The sequence below is a fragment of the Kwoniella dendrophila genome, chromosome 2 (assembly GCF_036810415.1).
Source record: "Kwoniella dendrophila CBS 6074 chromosome 2, complete sequence".
Lineage (NCBI taxonomy): Eukaryota > Fungi > Basidiomycota > Tremellomycetes > Tremellales > Cryptococcaceae > Kwoniella > Kwoniella dendrophila.
Window position 1 is genome coordinate 35,255 of NC_089477.1, and position 16,540 is coordinate 51,794.

Consider the following 16,540-nt stretch of genomic DNA (forward strand, 5'->3'; position numbering starts at 1 on the left):
CATCGATTTGATTCGATAATCATTTTCCTTCATATTACTTCTACTTGTCTCAATGTCACGAATAACGATTCATAATGATTACAATATGCATTTTATTTATTTAATATATATGAGCAGTTTTATTCTTTATAAACATTATGATGGTATTTTCGTATTATGCTGGTATATCTATCCAAATTTATAGCGATTGATTGACTTATCTACCTACAAGTCAACATCCCAATCGTCTTCGCCTTCACCAACTATTCTTTCATTCGATTTCTTAGGTGAGGAAGGTTTTGATTGATCTCTTTCCCTCAAAATAGGTGCAACAGGAGTAGGTACTCTAGATGGCCTAGCAGATGATGAAGCGCTAGTACCTCCCCAAATTGATGATACACCTGAATTTCCTGCTACAACACTAGCGGCTGTACTTCCGGCTGATTTACCCCAAGCTCCACCTAAATTGGTGACTAATCTACTTTGTGGTGCTGCAACTGTGGATGGATTTACAGCTGAACTAAGTAGAGGATTTGGTACTCTTGTATCTACTCTTCTTCGAATTTGAACAGATCGATTGGGTTCTTGATCAATCAATTCTTTCGTCAGTCGATAGTGTTCAGCTAAAGACATTACGATTACTCGTTTAGCGGGTGGCACTGTCATATCATCTCAATCAGTATTTTAATCCATTACAGAGCACAGAGTTGATCTGAGACTCGGGTGGATACAAACAATACTCACTATGAGGTAGAACCATACTTTGTCTAGCACCTTTAATGAAATCTTCAAAAGTAGTTTCTACAGTTTTGATAAACCCGTGATTTTGAGTAGCAAAAGCCTTCAAATCATCTTCGTAGACTTCCAAACCTCTTTCATTGGTTTTAATACCTAAAGCATCAGCCAATCTTGCGTTTCTTTGTCTGACTGCGCATTCAGAATTGCATTTTAACTGTTCGATTTCTCTTGATCTTGGATTTGTCGTTGATGCACCACATGAATTTCTAGCTTGTAGATACCCACATGCACAAGATTGTGTAATGATAGCTTGACATGGATCATTTTCTGGACATTTTGCTGGTGCATGACATGTTGATGTACACGGATGTTTACAGATCCTTTTTGGTTTACTGCAAACTTGTGTACATGTTTCGCATTCTCCAGGTCGATGGCATAATTTTGTACACCTGTGGTAACCGCAACCTAATAATTCACCACATTGTTGACCACATGAAACTCGATCTTGAGAACATCTAACATGTTTGACTGAGGGGTCTTTACCGCATGCGCATGGCTTATTAGCGAGATAAGGACAAGGTGGACATTCAGCATTTTCATGGCAAGAATGCGGCGATTTGGGATGACCGCATGCTGGTGCGGGACGATCACAAGGGTAAGGACAATTGATGGTGGTACCACTATTGAAATTTATAAGCATCGAACCCTATACATGTATAGGATGAAAAGCGACACTCGACTTACCAAGCGACTGGAGGGTAAACAACAGTGTTACCGCAATGACAAATCAACTATATTATGTCTTTAGCATTTATTTCCAGAAAAGTATCTTACATAGAGAAAGAGAACTCACCTCATCGTAAGAAGCTTGTAGACATCTACCACATTGACCTTTATGATCAGGCTTAGGGCAAGTATGCAATCCGCAACTAAGCATTCGTCCACAGGTGAGATGACATTTATGCAAATCATCCTCCATGTATTGGTGACTTTCTTCATTACGTTGTCTTTTGCTTTTGAACGCTTGCTCCCATAGAGGACAGCACATCCTTCCACATTCATGACGACCGCAACTGTCATGAAAATGATTCAGCATATATCGCATGAAACCATCAAATGTCAAACTCACCTTCGTAAAGCCTTACAAACCCTTTCACAGGTGACTTCACCTTCACCCCTTTCAGCTTTTTCCCGTAACTCATCGCACGGTACTAAAAGATCACTTTGTCCACATCTACATCTTCGAATGACTTCTTCGTGACAAGGTGGACAAGAACCTATATGACATTTCTTGGGACAAGCATGGCCACAAGGTCTACTTTTCGGACATTGTGCAGTACAAGTAGGAATAGGAGCGAGGCAGTCCTTTCTGGTAACGTGCAATGATGAGAGAGGTGTCATTCCACAAGCGCAATGAGTGATCACATCGGGGGATTGAGGACAATGCAATGGGTGCAGAGGATGTGGATGACATGTCTATGTATGGCGATCAGCTATTAACCCTGATGACATAGCTGAAAGGATCTCGATCTACTCACGTCTTTGCAAGGATGTACACCACAATCAAACAGCCTATCACAAAGTCTGCCGCAATCGTATTTACCCCACCACATTTCCTCTTCTCCGTCTTCATCTAATTGCTTACACACTTTGTCTTGCTCTTTTCCCCATCCACATTCAACATCCTTTTGATCTTTACCACAGTAACACTTGGCAATTTCCCGTTGATCGCAAGGCTTACAAGGACCGAAATGACAAAGTTGTTCACATCTATGTTCTGCATTACCACAATTTAGTTGGCGAGAGCAAGGCTCGTCACATACTGGTGTAAGAGCAGCATTGTTAGAGGTTGCAGCGGAACATTTGACTGTAAGTGAGGTATGATGAGAGGGACATGGTACAACGAGAGCGACTTGACAAGGAGGACATGGACCAGGATGACAAGGTCTATCAGTCACAAAATAAATCAGTGACGATTTTCGCGACGATGCACAACAAATAAAATGACTTACAAAGGGCAAGGGTGAGAGCATTTAGGTCTTTTCCGAGCACAATTATCATTACATGAATGAGGTGCAGAAGGGGATGTAGGAGGATGGGATAATCTCCCGCAAAAGCATCTATGGACAGGTCAGCCTGAGCTGCGTGATCAGTCATCATTCAAAGCCCACTCACCTGTACCCAGCCACTCTATCCGCTCTTCTCTTTTGACATCCAGGACATCTCCAAGCGATATCTTCACCTTCCCTACCAGCGTCTCTCGCTTTCTTTTCTTCATCTTCTAAACTTCTGTTAGCCCAATCTTTGATACAATCTAAATGGAAGGGAGTATAACAGGCTTGATAATAGTTGGTTGTAGAAGTCGACCCCGTTATGGGGTTAGGCTGAAGTGAAATTGATGTAGAAGCTTCTGGCGGGTGGTCAGGAGGAAGACAGGACCATGTTTGTTGACTTGGTGTGATGAAGTTGAAACACTGCACCAGAATTAGCGAGACATCTCATCATTGATTGTAAACCAAAAGCGAAACATACGATTGGACATTCCAAGAATGGCTTCTGCTTCAATCCTCTAGTCAATCTAGATACTAAATCATCCGGTTCATCCTTTTTCCTCTTTTCACCTTGATTGGCCTTTTTGCTAGGTTGGAGTGGTTTTACTGAGTTTCCTTCTGTAGAACTTCTAGATAAGACTTTTGTCAATTTTGTAGATTGTTGAAAGGCTGCTTTCCTACTAGATACGGCAGGTTGAACAATTTCATCTTGTTTATCGCCATTGGCATTTGCATTTTTCCTCTGCTTTTGACGATTGTTGTTCTTCTTTTTTGTTGATTTGGTTGTTTGTTCTGGATCTGTCGATTTCCCCTCATCTGCTGTATGATTATCATCTAAATCGGATATCAAAAGAGCTGCACCAGGTGTGAAAGGTGTAGCATCAGCATCTAAAGAAGCTGAAGCAGGTTGAAGTAACTGTGGTCGTTTGATCGATGGAGTGTGTCTTTCGAAACCATTTTGCATTGATTGGGTTGGTTCTCCTACTGTATCGTTTGTCGGTTTAGGTCGAGGTTTGTTGTAGCGAGGTCGAGAGGCTGATTCACCGTGAGGATAATTGTTGGGATGATAATGACCATTTTGTTGATTCGATGGACCGATAGCAGATTTACCGTTTGCTTGTGATCGATTAAGACTATGAGGTTGTCGGTTCTGAGGGAAATGAGCAGGTTGACCTTGATTATTCGTTCCATTTGGTTTGCTTGGTCCACCGTTATTTCTATTTTGCCATTCCTTCTTTCTACTACCATTCATACCATTTCCATTCCCATTCCCATTCCCATTCACCTGATGACCATTGGGCATCTGCTGGTATATGCCATTTTGTCTGCTTTGACTGTTTTGAGAAGCTAAGTATGCTCCATCACCAGGTTGTGGTCGAGGTGTATTATTCTTTTTAGGCTTGAAAGGTTTCTGCTTGGCCTGACCATCTACGCTGCCAGGTAAAACGGCTGATGGTAGAGCAGAAGTTGAAGCTTCAGCCATGTCTTGACTTTGGGGTGTTTAGATTGACGACACAGGAAACGTTGGTATGTTTCTAGTATCTATGGGTGGCAAGGTCGTTATTGAGATGAAAAGATGGATAAAGGGGGGATGAAGATGGGGATCAAGATGGGGATGAGGATGGGGATGTTGGACCCGCTTGAATGACTTGAGTGAGTTCTGGGTAGCAGTATCAATTGTATGCTGTGAGAAAGCTCTTAACACTGTAGCACTTCTAGCAGGACATGATGTGGTTATATCGATAGATGGATGACGAAGAAGATGAAGAAGGAGAATACAACAAGGTTAATAATAATGTTATGACTCGGATTCGATTCCAACATTTTTGGGATTTTTGTGTGTTTTTTGGGTGGCAAAACAAAAATCGGACCGAGTAAGAGTAACGTCATTCTTCCATACAATCGTAAAGTGGCAATTTCCCATCTTCCTTTTATCTCACCACTTTACTTTACAAAGGATTTTTATTTGTGCTGAGGTCAATCATGCATGCTTTCAGCATGATGATTAGTCGTTATTACAGGGTTAGAAGAACGGGAAGATCTGAGAAAGCATGCCGCTTTGCACCATCGACAAAGAGGCGAAGTAAAGATGAGATGTAGCTCTCGAGGGGGAGTCCACCACCCCCCTCCCCCCTTTTCTGGGTATCGCACCACTTATATAAAGCCTCGTTTATTCTTCGCATTCTCAACACAGTAAGAACAAGACGCCTTTTTCAATATATCATAAAGTGTAGGTGTGAGCTCTTATAGCCATGTCTTTAGCACATTAGGACTCGTCAAACATTCCAAAATGACTTTATTTGCAAATTACAGTACCTCCGCGTAATTTCGAGCATACATGTCTCTCGTCGATGACTTAGCTGCAGAAAGTGAAAGTTCTGCCCATATGATGGGGATGGCTGTCGTCTTTTACCGAAAGTCGATCACGGGCAGTTCAACACCGATAGTCCCTATTATTTGATGTCTAATGGTACTCATTCCCACCTCGTGCCTGCGATCTGAAACCCAATTCAGAAGTATTCAATGATCTTTGCATTCCGTTGGCAAAGGAATCTGAGTGACACATATCGCATCATCACTACCACATGGGATAGACCGATATGCTATTCAGGAATTCAGGAATTCAGGAATTCAGGTGCTTTAAATCGGCTCCGGAAAACTGAATTGGTATAAGAACACCAGAAAGAAGGATTGAGAACATTACAGGAACGTGGATTTGCCACCTACTTAGATAAATTCCACTAATCCATATAATGTTGAATATACATATGGTACCTGATTCTAGCAATGAAGAATGGTGAATTAGCATAACTTCTCGCTGTATATACCTGATACCTTTTGGAAAGGGGATGTGAATGAAGCTGTCTGAATGAGAGTAATGTATAAGTCACCCTTCTCGATTCACAGTCATTAATCGGTCTATTCGTCATGGTTATCGCTCCGGACAGGTCAAAGAGATATGATGAACTGTCCATTCACTTCAGCGGAACAAAGATTCCCATCAATCAAGTGTGAGCTCTGGCCATACATATCGGTCAGATGGCTGTAAAATCACAAACAAGGCAAGCGAGAACATCATCAAACGATGAAACGATAGGTATGGAATGATTACTATGATAACCGAGTATTAATTCTTCAAACATTACCTTCATGTATGGTAAATTCCTACATATAAAAAGCAGAATTTGGTACCCTTCATCTTTTAATCTTTCTACATATTGTTCGACATAACTTCAAATCGCTCGAGCCTTTAAAATTTCCTAAATAACCAAAATGTTACGGCAAACTTTGACAATTCAGCTATTTTATTTGACTCTGCTTGCTTCTTCAGCATTAGGAGCTATAAATACGAACCCTAATTTCATTGCTAAAACAGCTCAATCAAAAGCTTCAAAACCTAAACCATATCCTTTCAAACAAACGACTCGAGTAGAGGTAAGTCCCATCACCAATATTATCTCTATGTTGTTGAGGCGTAAAAGCTAAATAGAAATGAAAACAAACCAGATTTTGAAACGTCAAAAGAAGAAATCTTTACGTGTTAGAAGATCTGTTCCTTCAAATGTACCTGGACCAGCGGATGTATCACCAACAACAGATGATTCAGTGACATATTATTTCTTTCATCGAGGTGTTGGGGCTTATGAAACTGATGATAATCCAAGTAAGTTGCACGTTATCAATATACAACTTGGATTTTTTAAGCTAATTGATGATGTCGTTATCAGGTAATGATTCAGATTGGGCACCACCCGCCACTACAACTATTTCAGGATCAGAAGCCGCTGAAGATGCTGTACAATCCTGCGCAGATTTTTCATGGGATCAAGGCTATTTTGCATTTCAAGTTTATTATAGGAGATCAACTGATCAATGGACTTGTACATCTTATATTTTCGCTTATAAAGGTGATCAGAGTAGCTCAGCCTATTTCAATTTGAAAGATGACGACGTAACTTTAGCTTACGGTTATCAACAAAATTGGGACGAGAACAATTAGACCGATGGATAGAAATGTAGAAAGCTTCAATTGAAATTCGAATTATAGTTTTTGGATTTTGGGTTATTCAGTCTGCCTTTATCGGTAGATACTCCTTGCCAAGCAGGACAATGGTTTGCCGTATATGTAAAAATACACGTACACAGTAGCTGAAGTATAATGACTACACGTAATGACATTCATCTATAATTTTGCTGAACTTGAACAATTGACCGTAATGCACATACAAGTCACTAACATTTCCTATTTTCTAGCGATGATTGTTGCACCACCTTGAGCGGACGGCAAAACATCTATTGTGACGAAATCAGCAAATATACACCTCGACCATACACTATTACACACTCACGTAATTCTGCTATTTGAACATGCGGAGGACGTAAGGCCACCCAAACGATCTCCTCAGCAATATCCTCACTATGTCAATGTCAGTTCAAGCAGTTCTGAAGACAAATACAAGCTCCCATATATAACTTACGCAGTTACTGAATAGGCAAAAACAATTAGCCGACGACATTTTCAGTAGAACGGAATGCAGGAATGATACTTACAAGGTGTAAATCCCTCATATACCTTTGATGCAGCATCAGCATCACCTCTGAATCTGATAACAGAGAAATTTGTCTCCACAAATCCAGGTGCAACTTCTGAAACTCTTATACCGGTAGCTACTAATTCCTTCATGAGAGAATTGGTGAACGCTTTCACGGCGCTATAAAATAGATTAAGATCAGCGATATGAAGGAGGAATCAATCTGACGATATTGCTTACTGCTTGACGGCGCAATATACTGAACCACCAACGTAAGCCTCTCTACCTGCTAAAGAACCGATGTTGATGATATGCTAGAAATCTGTAAGCTGTTGAATCTGAAACGAGTGATATAGTCAAATGCAATGCGAAGACATACACCAGTGTCCGCTTTCTTCATTTCATTAACAAAAACGTTACTCAATTGCATGAGGGATGCGACTATATGCAAATCGTCAGCCAAGACATGTATAGTAATTGAAGCAATTTTATATGCAAAGAGAAAAAGCCTTACGATTTGTAGAAAGCATAAAATCGATATCAGACATGGCTGTGAGGATATGATTTCAGTTATGCAAATCCTAATTACTGTAGATCTTTAAACCTACTCAAGTCTGGGAGTACATGTGATAGATCAGCATGACACCGATAGCCAGCTGAAACCAGTCGCTAGACTCACCGCCAACTTGTTCCTTTCCAATAGCTCCGCCAGCATTATTGACGAGACTTGAGGGATTCAGTGATATTAGCGCTTCTGGACATGCATGATGTGTATGATGAACCGCTTTCACTCATACGGATCAAAGTCAAACGAAGTATAGTGTTGCGTAGTGGAACAGCAGAAACACATTTAGCCCCGAACTCACATGTCAAAAGATGAAAATCCGGCTTCCTTCAATTCAGGTATCAATCTTTCTACAGCATCTCTATCATTAACATCCAAAGTTTTTGCTAATACTTTGACATCCTTTCCACCTTCTTCTTGACATTTCTTCGCTACTTGATCCAAAGCCTCTTTTCTTCGCGCAAGTAAAATCACATTGCATCCTGCTCTAGCGAACAGTATAGCTGTCGATTCACCTATACCTCCACTTGCACCTGTGATTACGGCTACAAAATCACGCGGATTAGCCTGTAGTTGTGATAAAGACCAAGGTAAGAAGAAAATACTCGCCTGTTTTGCCTTGAAGTCTAAGATCGGAATAGAAATGAATCAGCTGGTGTCATGATACTTATCGAATACAGTCTACTAACCTAGTTGTGTTGAATAATGGTTTACTCATCTCGGTAGATTGCAATGGTCTTCTTCGGCTAAAATAGAAGAATAGTTATTAAAATGCTTTTGATTGCGTGGATTTTTTTGTAACTGGTAGCCGATGACTGTCGCAGAGACGCTATACACAAGTACCAAAGAAACAGAAATAATGAGAAAGCGCAAGGAGACCAAGTGCATAAATGAGTGATAGCTGTATTTGGAGGACCTATAGAAGTGGTCAAAATGAAGTCGAGATATATGTTGTCATGATAACCCCCGAGTTAAGTTATTGCCTTATTACCGAACTCGCTTAACGTGTCTGACACATGGTTCGAAGATGATCCACTACTCTACATATCTGTCGAAAAAGATGTTTAATATCTCAATCTTCATAATATACTATGATCATACATCCAAGTTATTTTATATCGGTTGACTATATACTGTACCTTCACTCCATTTCGCGTAAAAGAGGAGATAATGTGCATCAAGTTATCAATTCTTTACTTGATAATAAGTGGATTACCGATCAACATGGTAACACTCGAACGTACAATCTCCCCGACCAGTTGATACCCCCACCCCGAATCTTCAGATGAGAGATATAGTAGATCGTGTTCCACATGTCAAGAATTCGCAAGTCTAGAACGTGCTTGTCAAGATTGAAATACATGGATAAGGAATATTAGGAGAAAGCACCGCTACAATTCATGATGCATAAGTGGTGTGGAGGTTTATCATAAACGTGCTTGATCAAACACGTGATACCATCGTTTGTGTATGCTATTGATCATAGCATAATACGGTTACCTACTGTGGATCCTGCTATAGCTAATATCTTGCCTTGGGTGCAAGGGAGAGAAAGTAGATACTAAACATCTTCTAGCTTATTCCCCTCATTCCATAGGAGCCCCTTTTTGACCCTATCGTCTTCAAGCCACTTAGCAAGATCAATACTGTACATCTATTATCATGAGGAAATATAGGAAGTAGGATCACCTATGGTTAATAAGAAATTACAAACGTTGTTCGAATCATCGAGTATTCCCACTCGATTTCTACAATCTCGGGAACCTGATCAATTCCAGAGTACCTTAAACATTAATGATTAATGGATTCCCGACTCTCGATAGCAACGAGGAAGTATTGTAAAGGGTGAAAAGACTATTTGATGGGTCCCAATCTGATTACAGTATTCACCATATACATTGACTATATAATGAATCTTACTGAGGAGAAGTAAGCTTCCTCTTCTCCCTTTTATCTTATAGTGACTTTACCAATTTACTTCTTTACCGGAAAAAAAATAACAAAAACGAACACTCAGATTGAAAAATACAAGATGTTTTCAATCAAAACGTTATTCCCCATCTTACCTCTAATGACTGTATCGGTCACTACAGTTAACGCTTGGGCATCAGATAATCATACATGTGCATTAACACAACCTATTTATTCATGTGAAAATTCAACTCAAATTGTTGATACTTGTTGTACACCTATACAAGGTTTAGTTTTGGTTACTCAGGTAAATTAGATATTGATTTCACTTCACTTTTACCTGACCTTCTATTTGTTTTTGGCTGACAATTAATCATCTTCGGATAGTTCTGGGATACTGTAAGTCCATACTCCTCTTAAGATATTGGTTTTTTTCGCGAGGGCATTTTCCGTGAGTTACTCATAATGCAAAACTACAGTACACCGGTCTCGAAGATCAAGGTTCGGTTTTACCCAAAGATTCTTGGACTATTCATGGTCTTTGGCCTGATAGGTGTGATGGTTCATACGGTCAGTCGTTTTTCTACCTGGGACGATACCATAAACAATCTCGCAGAATCGCCATCTTAGTTGATATTTCACTTCAATTAATATTTTCAATGTTAGGTAATTACGATGTATATACTGATCCCCATACTTGTATTTCGATTTATAGGCCAATATTGTGATTTATCAAGACAATATGATCCCGTACCATCACCCAATACAACCACAGGTAAATCTGATGGAACACCTGTACCAGCTTGGACAGGCGGTGATGTAATCACACCATTATTACAACAATACGGTAAATATGATTTATTAGCTTATATCCAAAAATACTGGAAATCTCAAGTAAGTACAGGGGAACCAGTACTATAAGAAATAGTTCGAATTCTAACTTGATTCTTTTTCGCAGAATTCACCTGACTGGACTTTCTGGCAACATGGTAAGTAAGGATAACTTCACGCTTGTTCGAATTTGTTACAAGTCGAATCATATGAGTTTTTGAAGCTGATCGCTGTAAACATTTTTGATTTGGATATTTTAGAATTCAGTAAACATGCTGTAAGTTGCCACCGATATAACATTCGATAGGAATATCAACTTACCGCTATTTTCGGACATACTTCATCAATTCAATTTGGAAATGTTAAATAATATTCTGACGCCCTTTTGGTCATTTTTTCATCCTCTTTAGACATGTTTCTCAACATACGATGTAGGATTTGAAGGTGTACCAGATTGTTATGGATCCTTATATCAAAATTCAACTGAAGCTTCAATAATTGATTTTATTCAATCTGTAATTAAATCACAAATTCAATATCCAACATATGAATGGTTAGCTGAAAATGAAATTAAACCTTCAAATCAAACTGGATATAAATTATTTGATATCCAAAATGTTTTAACCCAAAAATCAGGTGGTGAACCTTATGTAAGTTTGTTTTTCTCTCTCTCTCTCAGATCCAGATTGGAATTTAAATTCAACTGTCATCTCTTGGAATATATCTAAAATTGATAATGAATGAATGCAACAACGACTTTACTAATTTCCATCTTTTTGGATTCTTTTATCTGTAATAGCTCGGTTGTTCAGGTCCAACCAAACAAGTCTTGAGTGAAATTTGGTATTATTCACATTCATTAGGTAGACCACAAGATAGTTTCTTAAAACCTATCAATCAAACTACAAAATCAAATTGTAATCAAACTCAACCAATTTGGTATTATGAAAGATCACAAGGTTCCGAATATTGAACAACTCTTTGAGAGTTGTTGTTAAGTTGGATTCGACGATAACTAATTGCTTGACGGTTTATAAACAAAAAATGAAATTAAGTATAGAGAAAAGGGGAACTCAGATAGGTACCAAGAAAATGATGATATATAATACAGACAAAATAATTGCAGAATTAGGATGTACGATATAGCCAGCCAGAATCAGAATTAAGATTATGATTTCAGTAGTGCTAGAAGCTTATGTATATTTGTAAACTTTGTTTATGACGCGGAGAATATACGATAAATGATATTTATATCTGTATGTCAGACAAAGCAATATAATAATAATAATGATACAAACATGTGTTAGTATTAAAACAGTTATTTCCCTTGTACACCTGCTTTCAGGAAAACGCAATTCCTGACCGCTATGTCGTTCATGACCTGGAAAGATAAAGGTCAAACGATTTCGAGACGATGCTCTAGACCAGGCAAAGCAAATTGTACTTCGATTTGATCTTTTAAATTTCCTTCTCAAAATCTCTAAGAGCCCAATTCCTTCTAACAACGTTCGAATGGTATTTGTATCATCATATTTGTACATCGATTGGTTGTATCTAGATTTCTTGAGAGAATAGATTTACTAGATACCAAACCCCATATACACTTGCGTGTTTCACCAATCTTGTTAGATATTGTTGTGTCAGTATATCAGTATAACCAGTCAAACCACGTAGTGCGGCACCAATGGTCAGATGAATAAAGTCGTATCATATATGCAATACATCCCATATCAAAATCAGTTGATTCAACATTAAACTAAAACCCTATGTTTATGAAAAGTTTTTGATTGAATCAAATGATTTATCGTGAGACAATACCGTCGAATCGTTGTTTGAACCAGGCAACGGTGCTATAAGTAATCAAGAGATTTTCATCAGTATACAGAGATTTTATTTATGACATTGTATAATGAGAGTTTGCATGAAAATAAAAAAACAAGATACTTACTGCTCTGGTTTAACTCGGTGGGAGAAACCAACTTTACCAGCTGCGTGCTTTCGTCTAGCAACTCTCATACCTGGTCTACCCATAACGACGAAGCTGGAGTAGCAGAAAAATATATATCAGTTATTGTTTACAATTTATGTATATTGTTGTCAAACCAATACTCACAAGTCCATACCGAAAATACCAATTCCTGGGTCGTATTTGATACCCAAATCAATGTGTTCTTCAACACCGAAACCGAAGTTACCGGTTTCAGAGAAGTTTCTGGGATAGCGAAAAATATTAAATGTCAGTATACAATACTATTTCTGCAATTACCAGCTTCCCAATATCCACATCCACAAGTTGTCTTATGTTATGTAGCTCCATACAATCTAAACACTATATTCCACCATACACACTTGTTTAATATCCATATCGCTGCTTCCACGTCCCACAAATATTTGCAATATATCTAAATGTAAATTGAACAATCGAAACTCACCTCTTTCTCAATTCATATTCCTTAACTTTTAAAGCTCTTTCTAAAACTTCTTCAGCTTTTGGACCTCGGATTGTTACGTGAACGGCAATTTTTTCGTTTCTTCTGATTTGGAAAGATCTGATGGTGTATCTTGCTTTTGAAGTTACAGGTGTTTGACCAGTAAGTTGTTCTAAAACTTTGGCGGCTCTTGTTAATCTATCACCTGATTCACCGACGGAGATGTCTATTGGGTTGTGATTATTGATTGTACAGTATAGAGTGATGTTGAATGAGATGATGGTTATTGATTAAATTGATGAATTATATGGTTGAATTAGTAGAGATACATTGACGCAGTTGTGATTTAAGTTGGTGTAATTGAAAATGTAACAAGTTTGAGAATGAAGATTATATGATCAGTGTTCCGTCTATTATATTATTATCTATAACGTCTCCTGGAATACTCACTAATAACTAACTTCTCAATTCTGAGCTCCTTCATAGGGTTGACGGCGGCGGTTTTGTCGGCCTATTGTGATGTAAGAATATTGATGTTAGTCTTCATATCCCATCTACTATCAATAACAATCTATATTCCTATCTGATCTGCTCCATTTGTTCCATCTCTTTCTTAAAAGTTGTCGATGATGTAGATTAATCCAAAATGATGTTAATGTCATATCCTGATGAGTGGTTTTTGACAATCCATTCTTCTATCGTATCCAAGACAAATATTTCAATCCATTCCACATAACAACTTATTCTATCCTATATCCAACATTGATGAACCTAAAGCTGACCAAGATGATGAAAACGTACCATTTTGAGAGATCTACAAATGATGTCGAGGATGAATATGTCAGTTGAAGACCAAAGATAGATGAACAACAATGATATAGGTAACTCACGTATTGTCCTTGATGGATGAGGAAGGGGAGAAGGATAGTATAGGATGATAACCTTTAATTTTTACACGAGATGAGAATCGCTAACAATTCCTGAGCCATGCAGAGGATAGCAGGAAGCAGGAAGCGTGAAGCAGAGAGGGGGTAAGAGCCGAGAGTATAGCCAAAAGCGAGAATACGAGTGGATAGTGGAGATTGCAAAGAGTACAAGCAGGTGAGAGAGGTAACCACCATAGAGAACGATACACCATACACAATACATATTACCCATACTACAGTACATGCAGAAGCAGACTACCTCCGATGCCTAATAAGCGTGACAAGTGGCACTAACATAGGCGATCGGAGTTAACAGTACCCACGCGAAAACAAGACGAGTTAACGCCGATGATCACGTTTCGGAATACTCGCGGCATCATCCGCGTTTAAACTTGACTCACATCTTCACAGATACTTTATACAGTGTCGGTCCAGCATCTCATATACAACATGCTACTGCTTCGGAAGCAAAATAATCAATGCTGTCTCTTGATGATCGCTTACAGCTTACGAGCATCTATATAGCTATGTTTGATAACATCAGTGTACAAATCGGGGTTATCCCCTTCCATTTCAGCTAGTACATATCCGACCGAGCTACATACAGCGACTATCACTCGAATGAGCGATTCATCATCTTGAGAACGTCTCGATAAACTAACCAGAGCCAGCTGCGACGCTTCGCATATTCATCCTTGAACTGAAACAAAGTATTGAAGGATACAGCTCAGGCAGATAACTTGAATATCCTTTTAATTTTGGCGCTGTCGGTCATGACCGCTGCATCGTGTTTATCTCTAATCTTATTGCTCTTACCTGTTTCATATGTCGCGTGTTTTTGACTTGTTTTGACTTGATCGAGTTTCATCTTCATTGACTGTCTTTGTAATCTGCCTTGCAACGCTGAGATAACAAATACTTGCTTATTCGACTTCTTACTTCTATATCTTACCTTTTTGTAAACGAAGTTGCTCAGCTCGATTGATCCGCTCAATATGTCAAACGAAGTAATTTACCTCAATGACAGACGATATCCTGGACCTAAAGCTCATGAAGCGTCAAGGGATATAACTGGTTTACCTACACAAGAAGAACTAGATGCTTATCCCAAAATGTTCACATGGGGTGAACTAAAAGGAATTATAGGTAATTGAATACTTACAAAATGTATATCGCTTATTTGGAAACGTTGTTACTGATTCTGCGTTTATCTAATCTAGTTAGTGGTAGATTAGAAGGATTAATGAGGAATAAAGAGATGCAAGCGAGATATAATATCTGGACAAAGGGTATAAAAGCAAAGTACGGATCTACTGGTGAGTCAACATTCATATCAACATTGGTCTATCACGCACAGTTATTGTCGATATTGGTATATTCGCTAATATTGCTATATGATACGTGGTATCACAGAAAACTATTTGAGAAAAGGTAGACTCCCATTCCCGCAATCAGATTCTGAACCAACCTTCGACAATACAACAACAACATCATCTTCTTCAACAATACATGAATATCTGACGTATGATCCAGAAGGAGGCTTAGATCAAAGCAAATATGCTGTTTTAGTAAATGATTGGCCATATAATATACCTCATGGTGTACGACATTATTGTGTTTGGTCAAAGGTAAGTTCTTGGTTCAGTAAACAATCATCTCTACCATTTGACATACTCAAGCAGTGTTCATTTATAATCTCGTAGCTGATTGTTTGGGGTTCATTGATAGGTGCCTATAGCTCATAAGTCATTAGTCAATAATGATCCCATAATCTGGGCTAAGATCGAAGAAGAAGGTTTAGGTGGCTTTACAGGAGTTTATCCTAATCCAGCACCAATCAAACCAGATTCAGATCCAAGTTGTGTATCTTCTATACCAAGATCAGGCGGAAACGGCTCAAATGGTACATCAACATCGAAACCAATGATACATCCACAAGGATGGGGAGCAACAGAATTAAATGAATTTGGTGAAGATAATTGGTTATCGGTAGATCTAAAATTTGGTGGTGAAGAATTTAGACAATGGTCAGGTAAAAAATATTTATCAAAAGGTGGTGAACAAGTTCAAACTATGGTTGAAAATTTATGGGATCCAAGAGGTTTTGAATGTTTATGGTTTGTTAATCCACCTGTAAGTTTAGGTTTAAAGTTAAATTTAAATTCAATCCCATATTTCCAAGTTGTCATAGCCAAAAAATCTCATATTTGGATATCTTCTTCACCAAATATCAAATGAAAGACGGGGTAATGTAAATGCTAATATGCTATTCTACATATCAACTTATATAGCGACTTCAATCTGTTCCTGGATTATCTCACTTCCATGTTTTCGCTCGAAGGAAGACTCCAGAAGAAATTGATGCTGCCGCGGCTGTATGGGGTAATGGACTTTTACCTGAGCTGAAAAGCAGCATTTAGGAAGAAAATGAAGTAGTATAAACTTTGAGAACACCAAGATTAAGTCGATGCTCTTGTAACGGATAGGGCAATTTTCCATAGATGCGTTCACATTATTATAACTCAGATATACATAGAGATAGATTTAACATATATAACATATTCCTAGAATCGGCAAG

The 16,540-nt window shown here is 38.5% G+C and overlaps 6 protein-coding genes across 6 annotated transcripts; 3 read left to right on the forward strand and 3 right to left on the reverse strand.

Annotated features, from left to right (window-relative positions):
* Positions 1–204: 204 nt before the first annotated feature.
* L201_001442 (uncharacterized protein) lies at positions 205–4,251 on the reverse strand (the record flags this gene model as incomplete). Its single annotated transcript, XM_066217231.1, has 9 exons — positions 205–638; positions 724–1,397; positions 1,462–1,508; positions 1,571–1,790; positions 1,847–2,193; positions 2,256–2,664; positions 2,730–2,837; positions 2,893–3,191; positions 3,250–4,251. The coding sequence occupies 9 exons, from the start codon at positions 4,249–4,251 to the stop codon at positions 205–207; spliced, it is 3,540 nt and encodes a 1,179-aa protein (XP_066073328.1).
* A 1,790-nt stretch (positions 4,252–6,041) lies between these two features.
* On the forward strand, positions 6,042–6,768 carry L201_001443 (uncharacterized protein; the record flags this gene model as incomplete). The annotated part of the gene is made up of 3 exons (XM_066217232.1): positions 6,042–6,203; positions 6,276–6,432; positions 6,497–6,768. The coding sequence occupies 3 exons, from the start codon at positions 6,042–6,044 to the stop codon at positions 6,766–6,768; spliced, it is 591 nt and encodes a 196-aa protein (XP_066073329.1).
* Positions 6,769–7,011: 243 nt separating this feature from the next.
* L201_001444 (uncharacterized protein) lies at positions 7,012–8,583 on the reverse strand (the record flags this gene model as incomplete). The annotated part of the gene is made up of 11 exons (XM_066217233.1): positions 7,012–7,061; positions 7,118–7,185; positions 7,247–7,253; positions 7,320–7,480; positions 7,541–7,614; positions 7,680–7,741; positions 7,815–7,850; positions 7,980–8,026; positions 8,167–8,410; positions 8,475–8,491; positions 8,555–8,583. The coding sequence occupies 11 exons, from the start codon at positions 8,581–8,583 to the stop codon at positions 7,012–7,014; spliced, it is 795 nt and encodes a 264-aa protein (XP_066073330.1).
* A 1,314-nt stretch (positions 8,584–9,897) lies between these two features.
* L201_001445 (uncharacterized protein) lies at positions 9,898–11,580 on the forward strand (the record flags this gene model as incomplete). Its single annotated transcript, XM_066217234.1, has 8 exons — positions 9,898–10,083; positions 10,164–10,175; positions 10,256–10,346; positions 10,492–10,670; positions 10,735–10,765; positions 10,868–10,884; positions 11,018–11,257; positions 11,407–11,580. 8 exons carry the CDS (start codon positions 9,898–9,900, stop codon positions 11,578–11,580), a joined length of 930 nt encoding a protein of 309 aa, XP_066073331.1.
* Positions 11,581–12,408: 828 nt separating this feature from the next.
* Positions 12,409–13,520, reverse strand: L201_001446 (60S ribosomal protein L11; the record flags this gene model as incomplete). The annotated part of the gene is made up of 5 exons (XM_066217235.1): positions 12,409–12,457; positions 12,556–12,648; positions 12,721–12,819; positions 13,040–13,262; positions 13,487–13,520. 5 exons carry the CDS (start codon positions 13,518–13,520, stop codon positions 12,409–12,411), a joined length of 498 nt encoding a protein of 165 aa, XP_066073332.1.
* Positions 13,521–14,957: 1,437 nt separating this feature from the next.
* Positions 14,958–16,382, forward strand: L201_001447 (uncharacterized protein; the record flags this gene model as incomplete). Its single annotated transcript, XM_066217236.1, has 5 exons — positions 14,958–15,108; positions 15,183–15,278; positions 15,376–15,590; positions 15,691–16,095; positions 16,254–16,382. The coding sequence occupies 5 exons, from the start codon at positions 14,958–14,960 to the stop codon at positions 16,380–16,382; spliced, it is 996 nt and encodes a 331-aa protein (XP_066073333.1).
* Between the last annotated feature and the right edge of the window lie 158 nt (positions 16,383–16,540).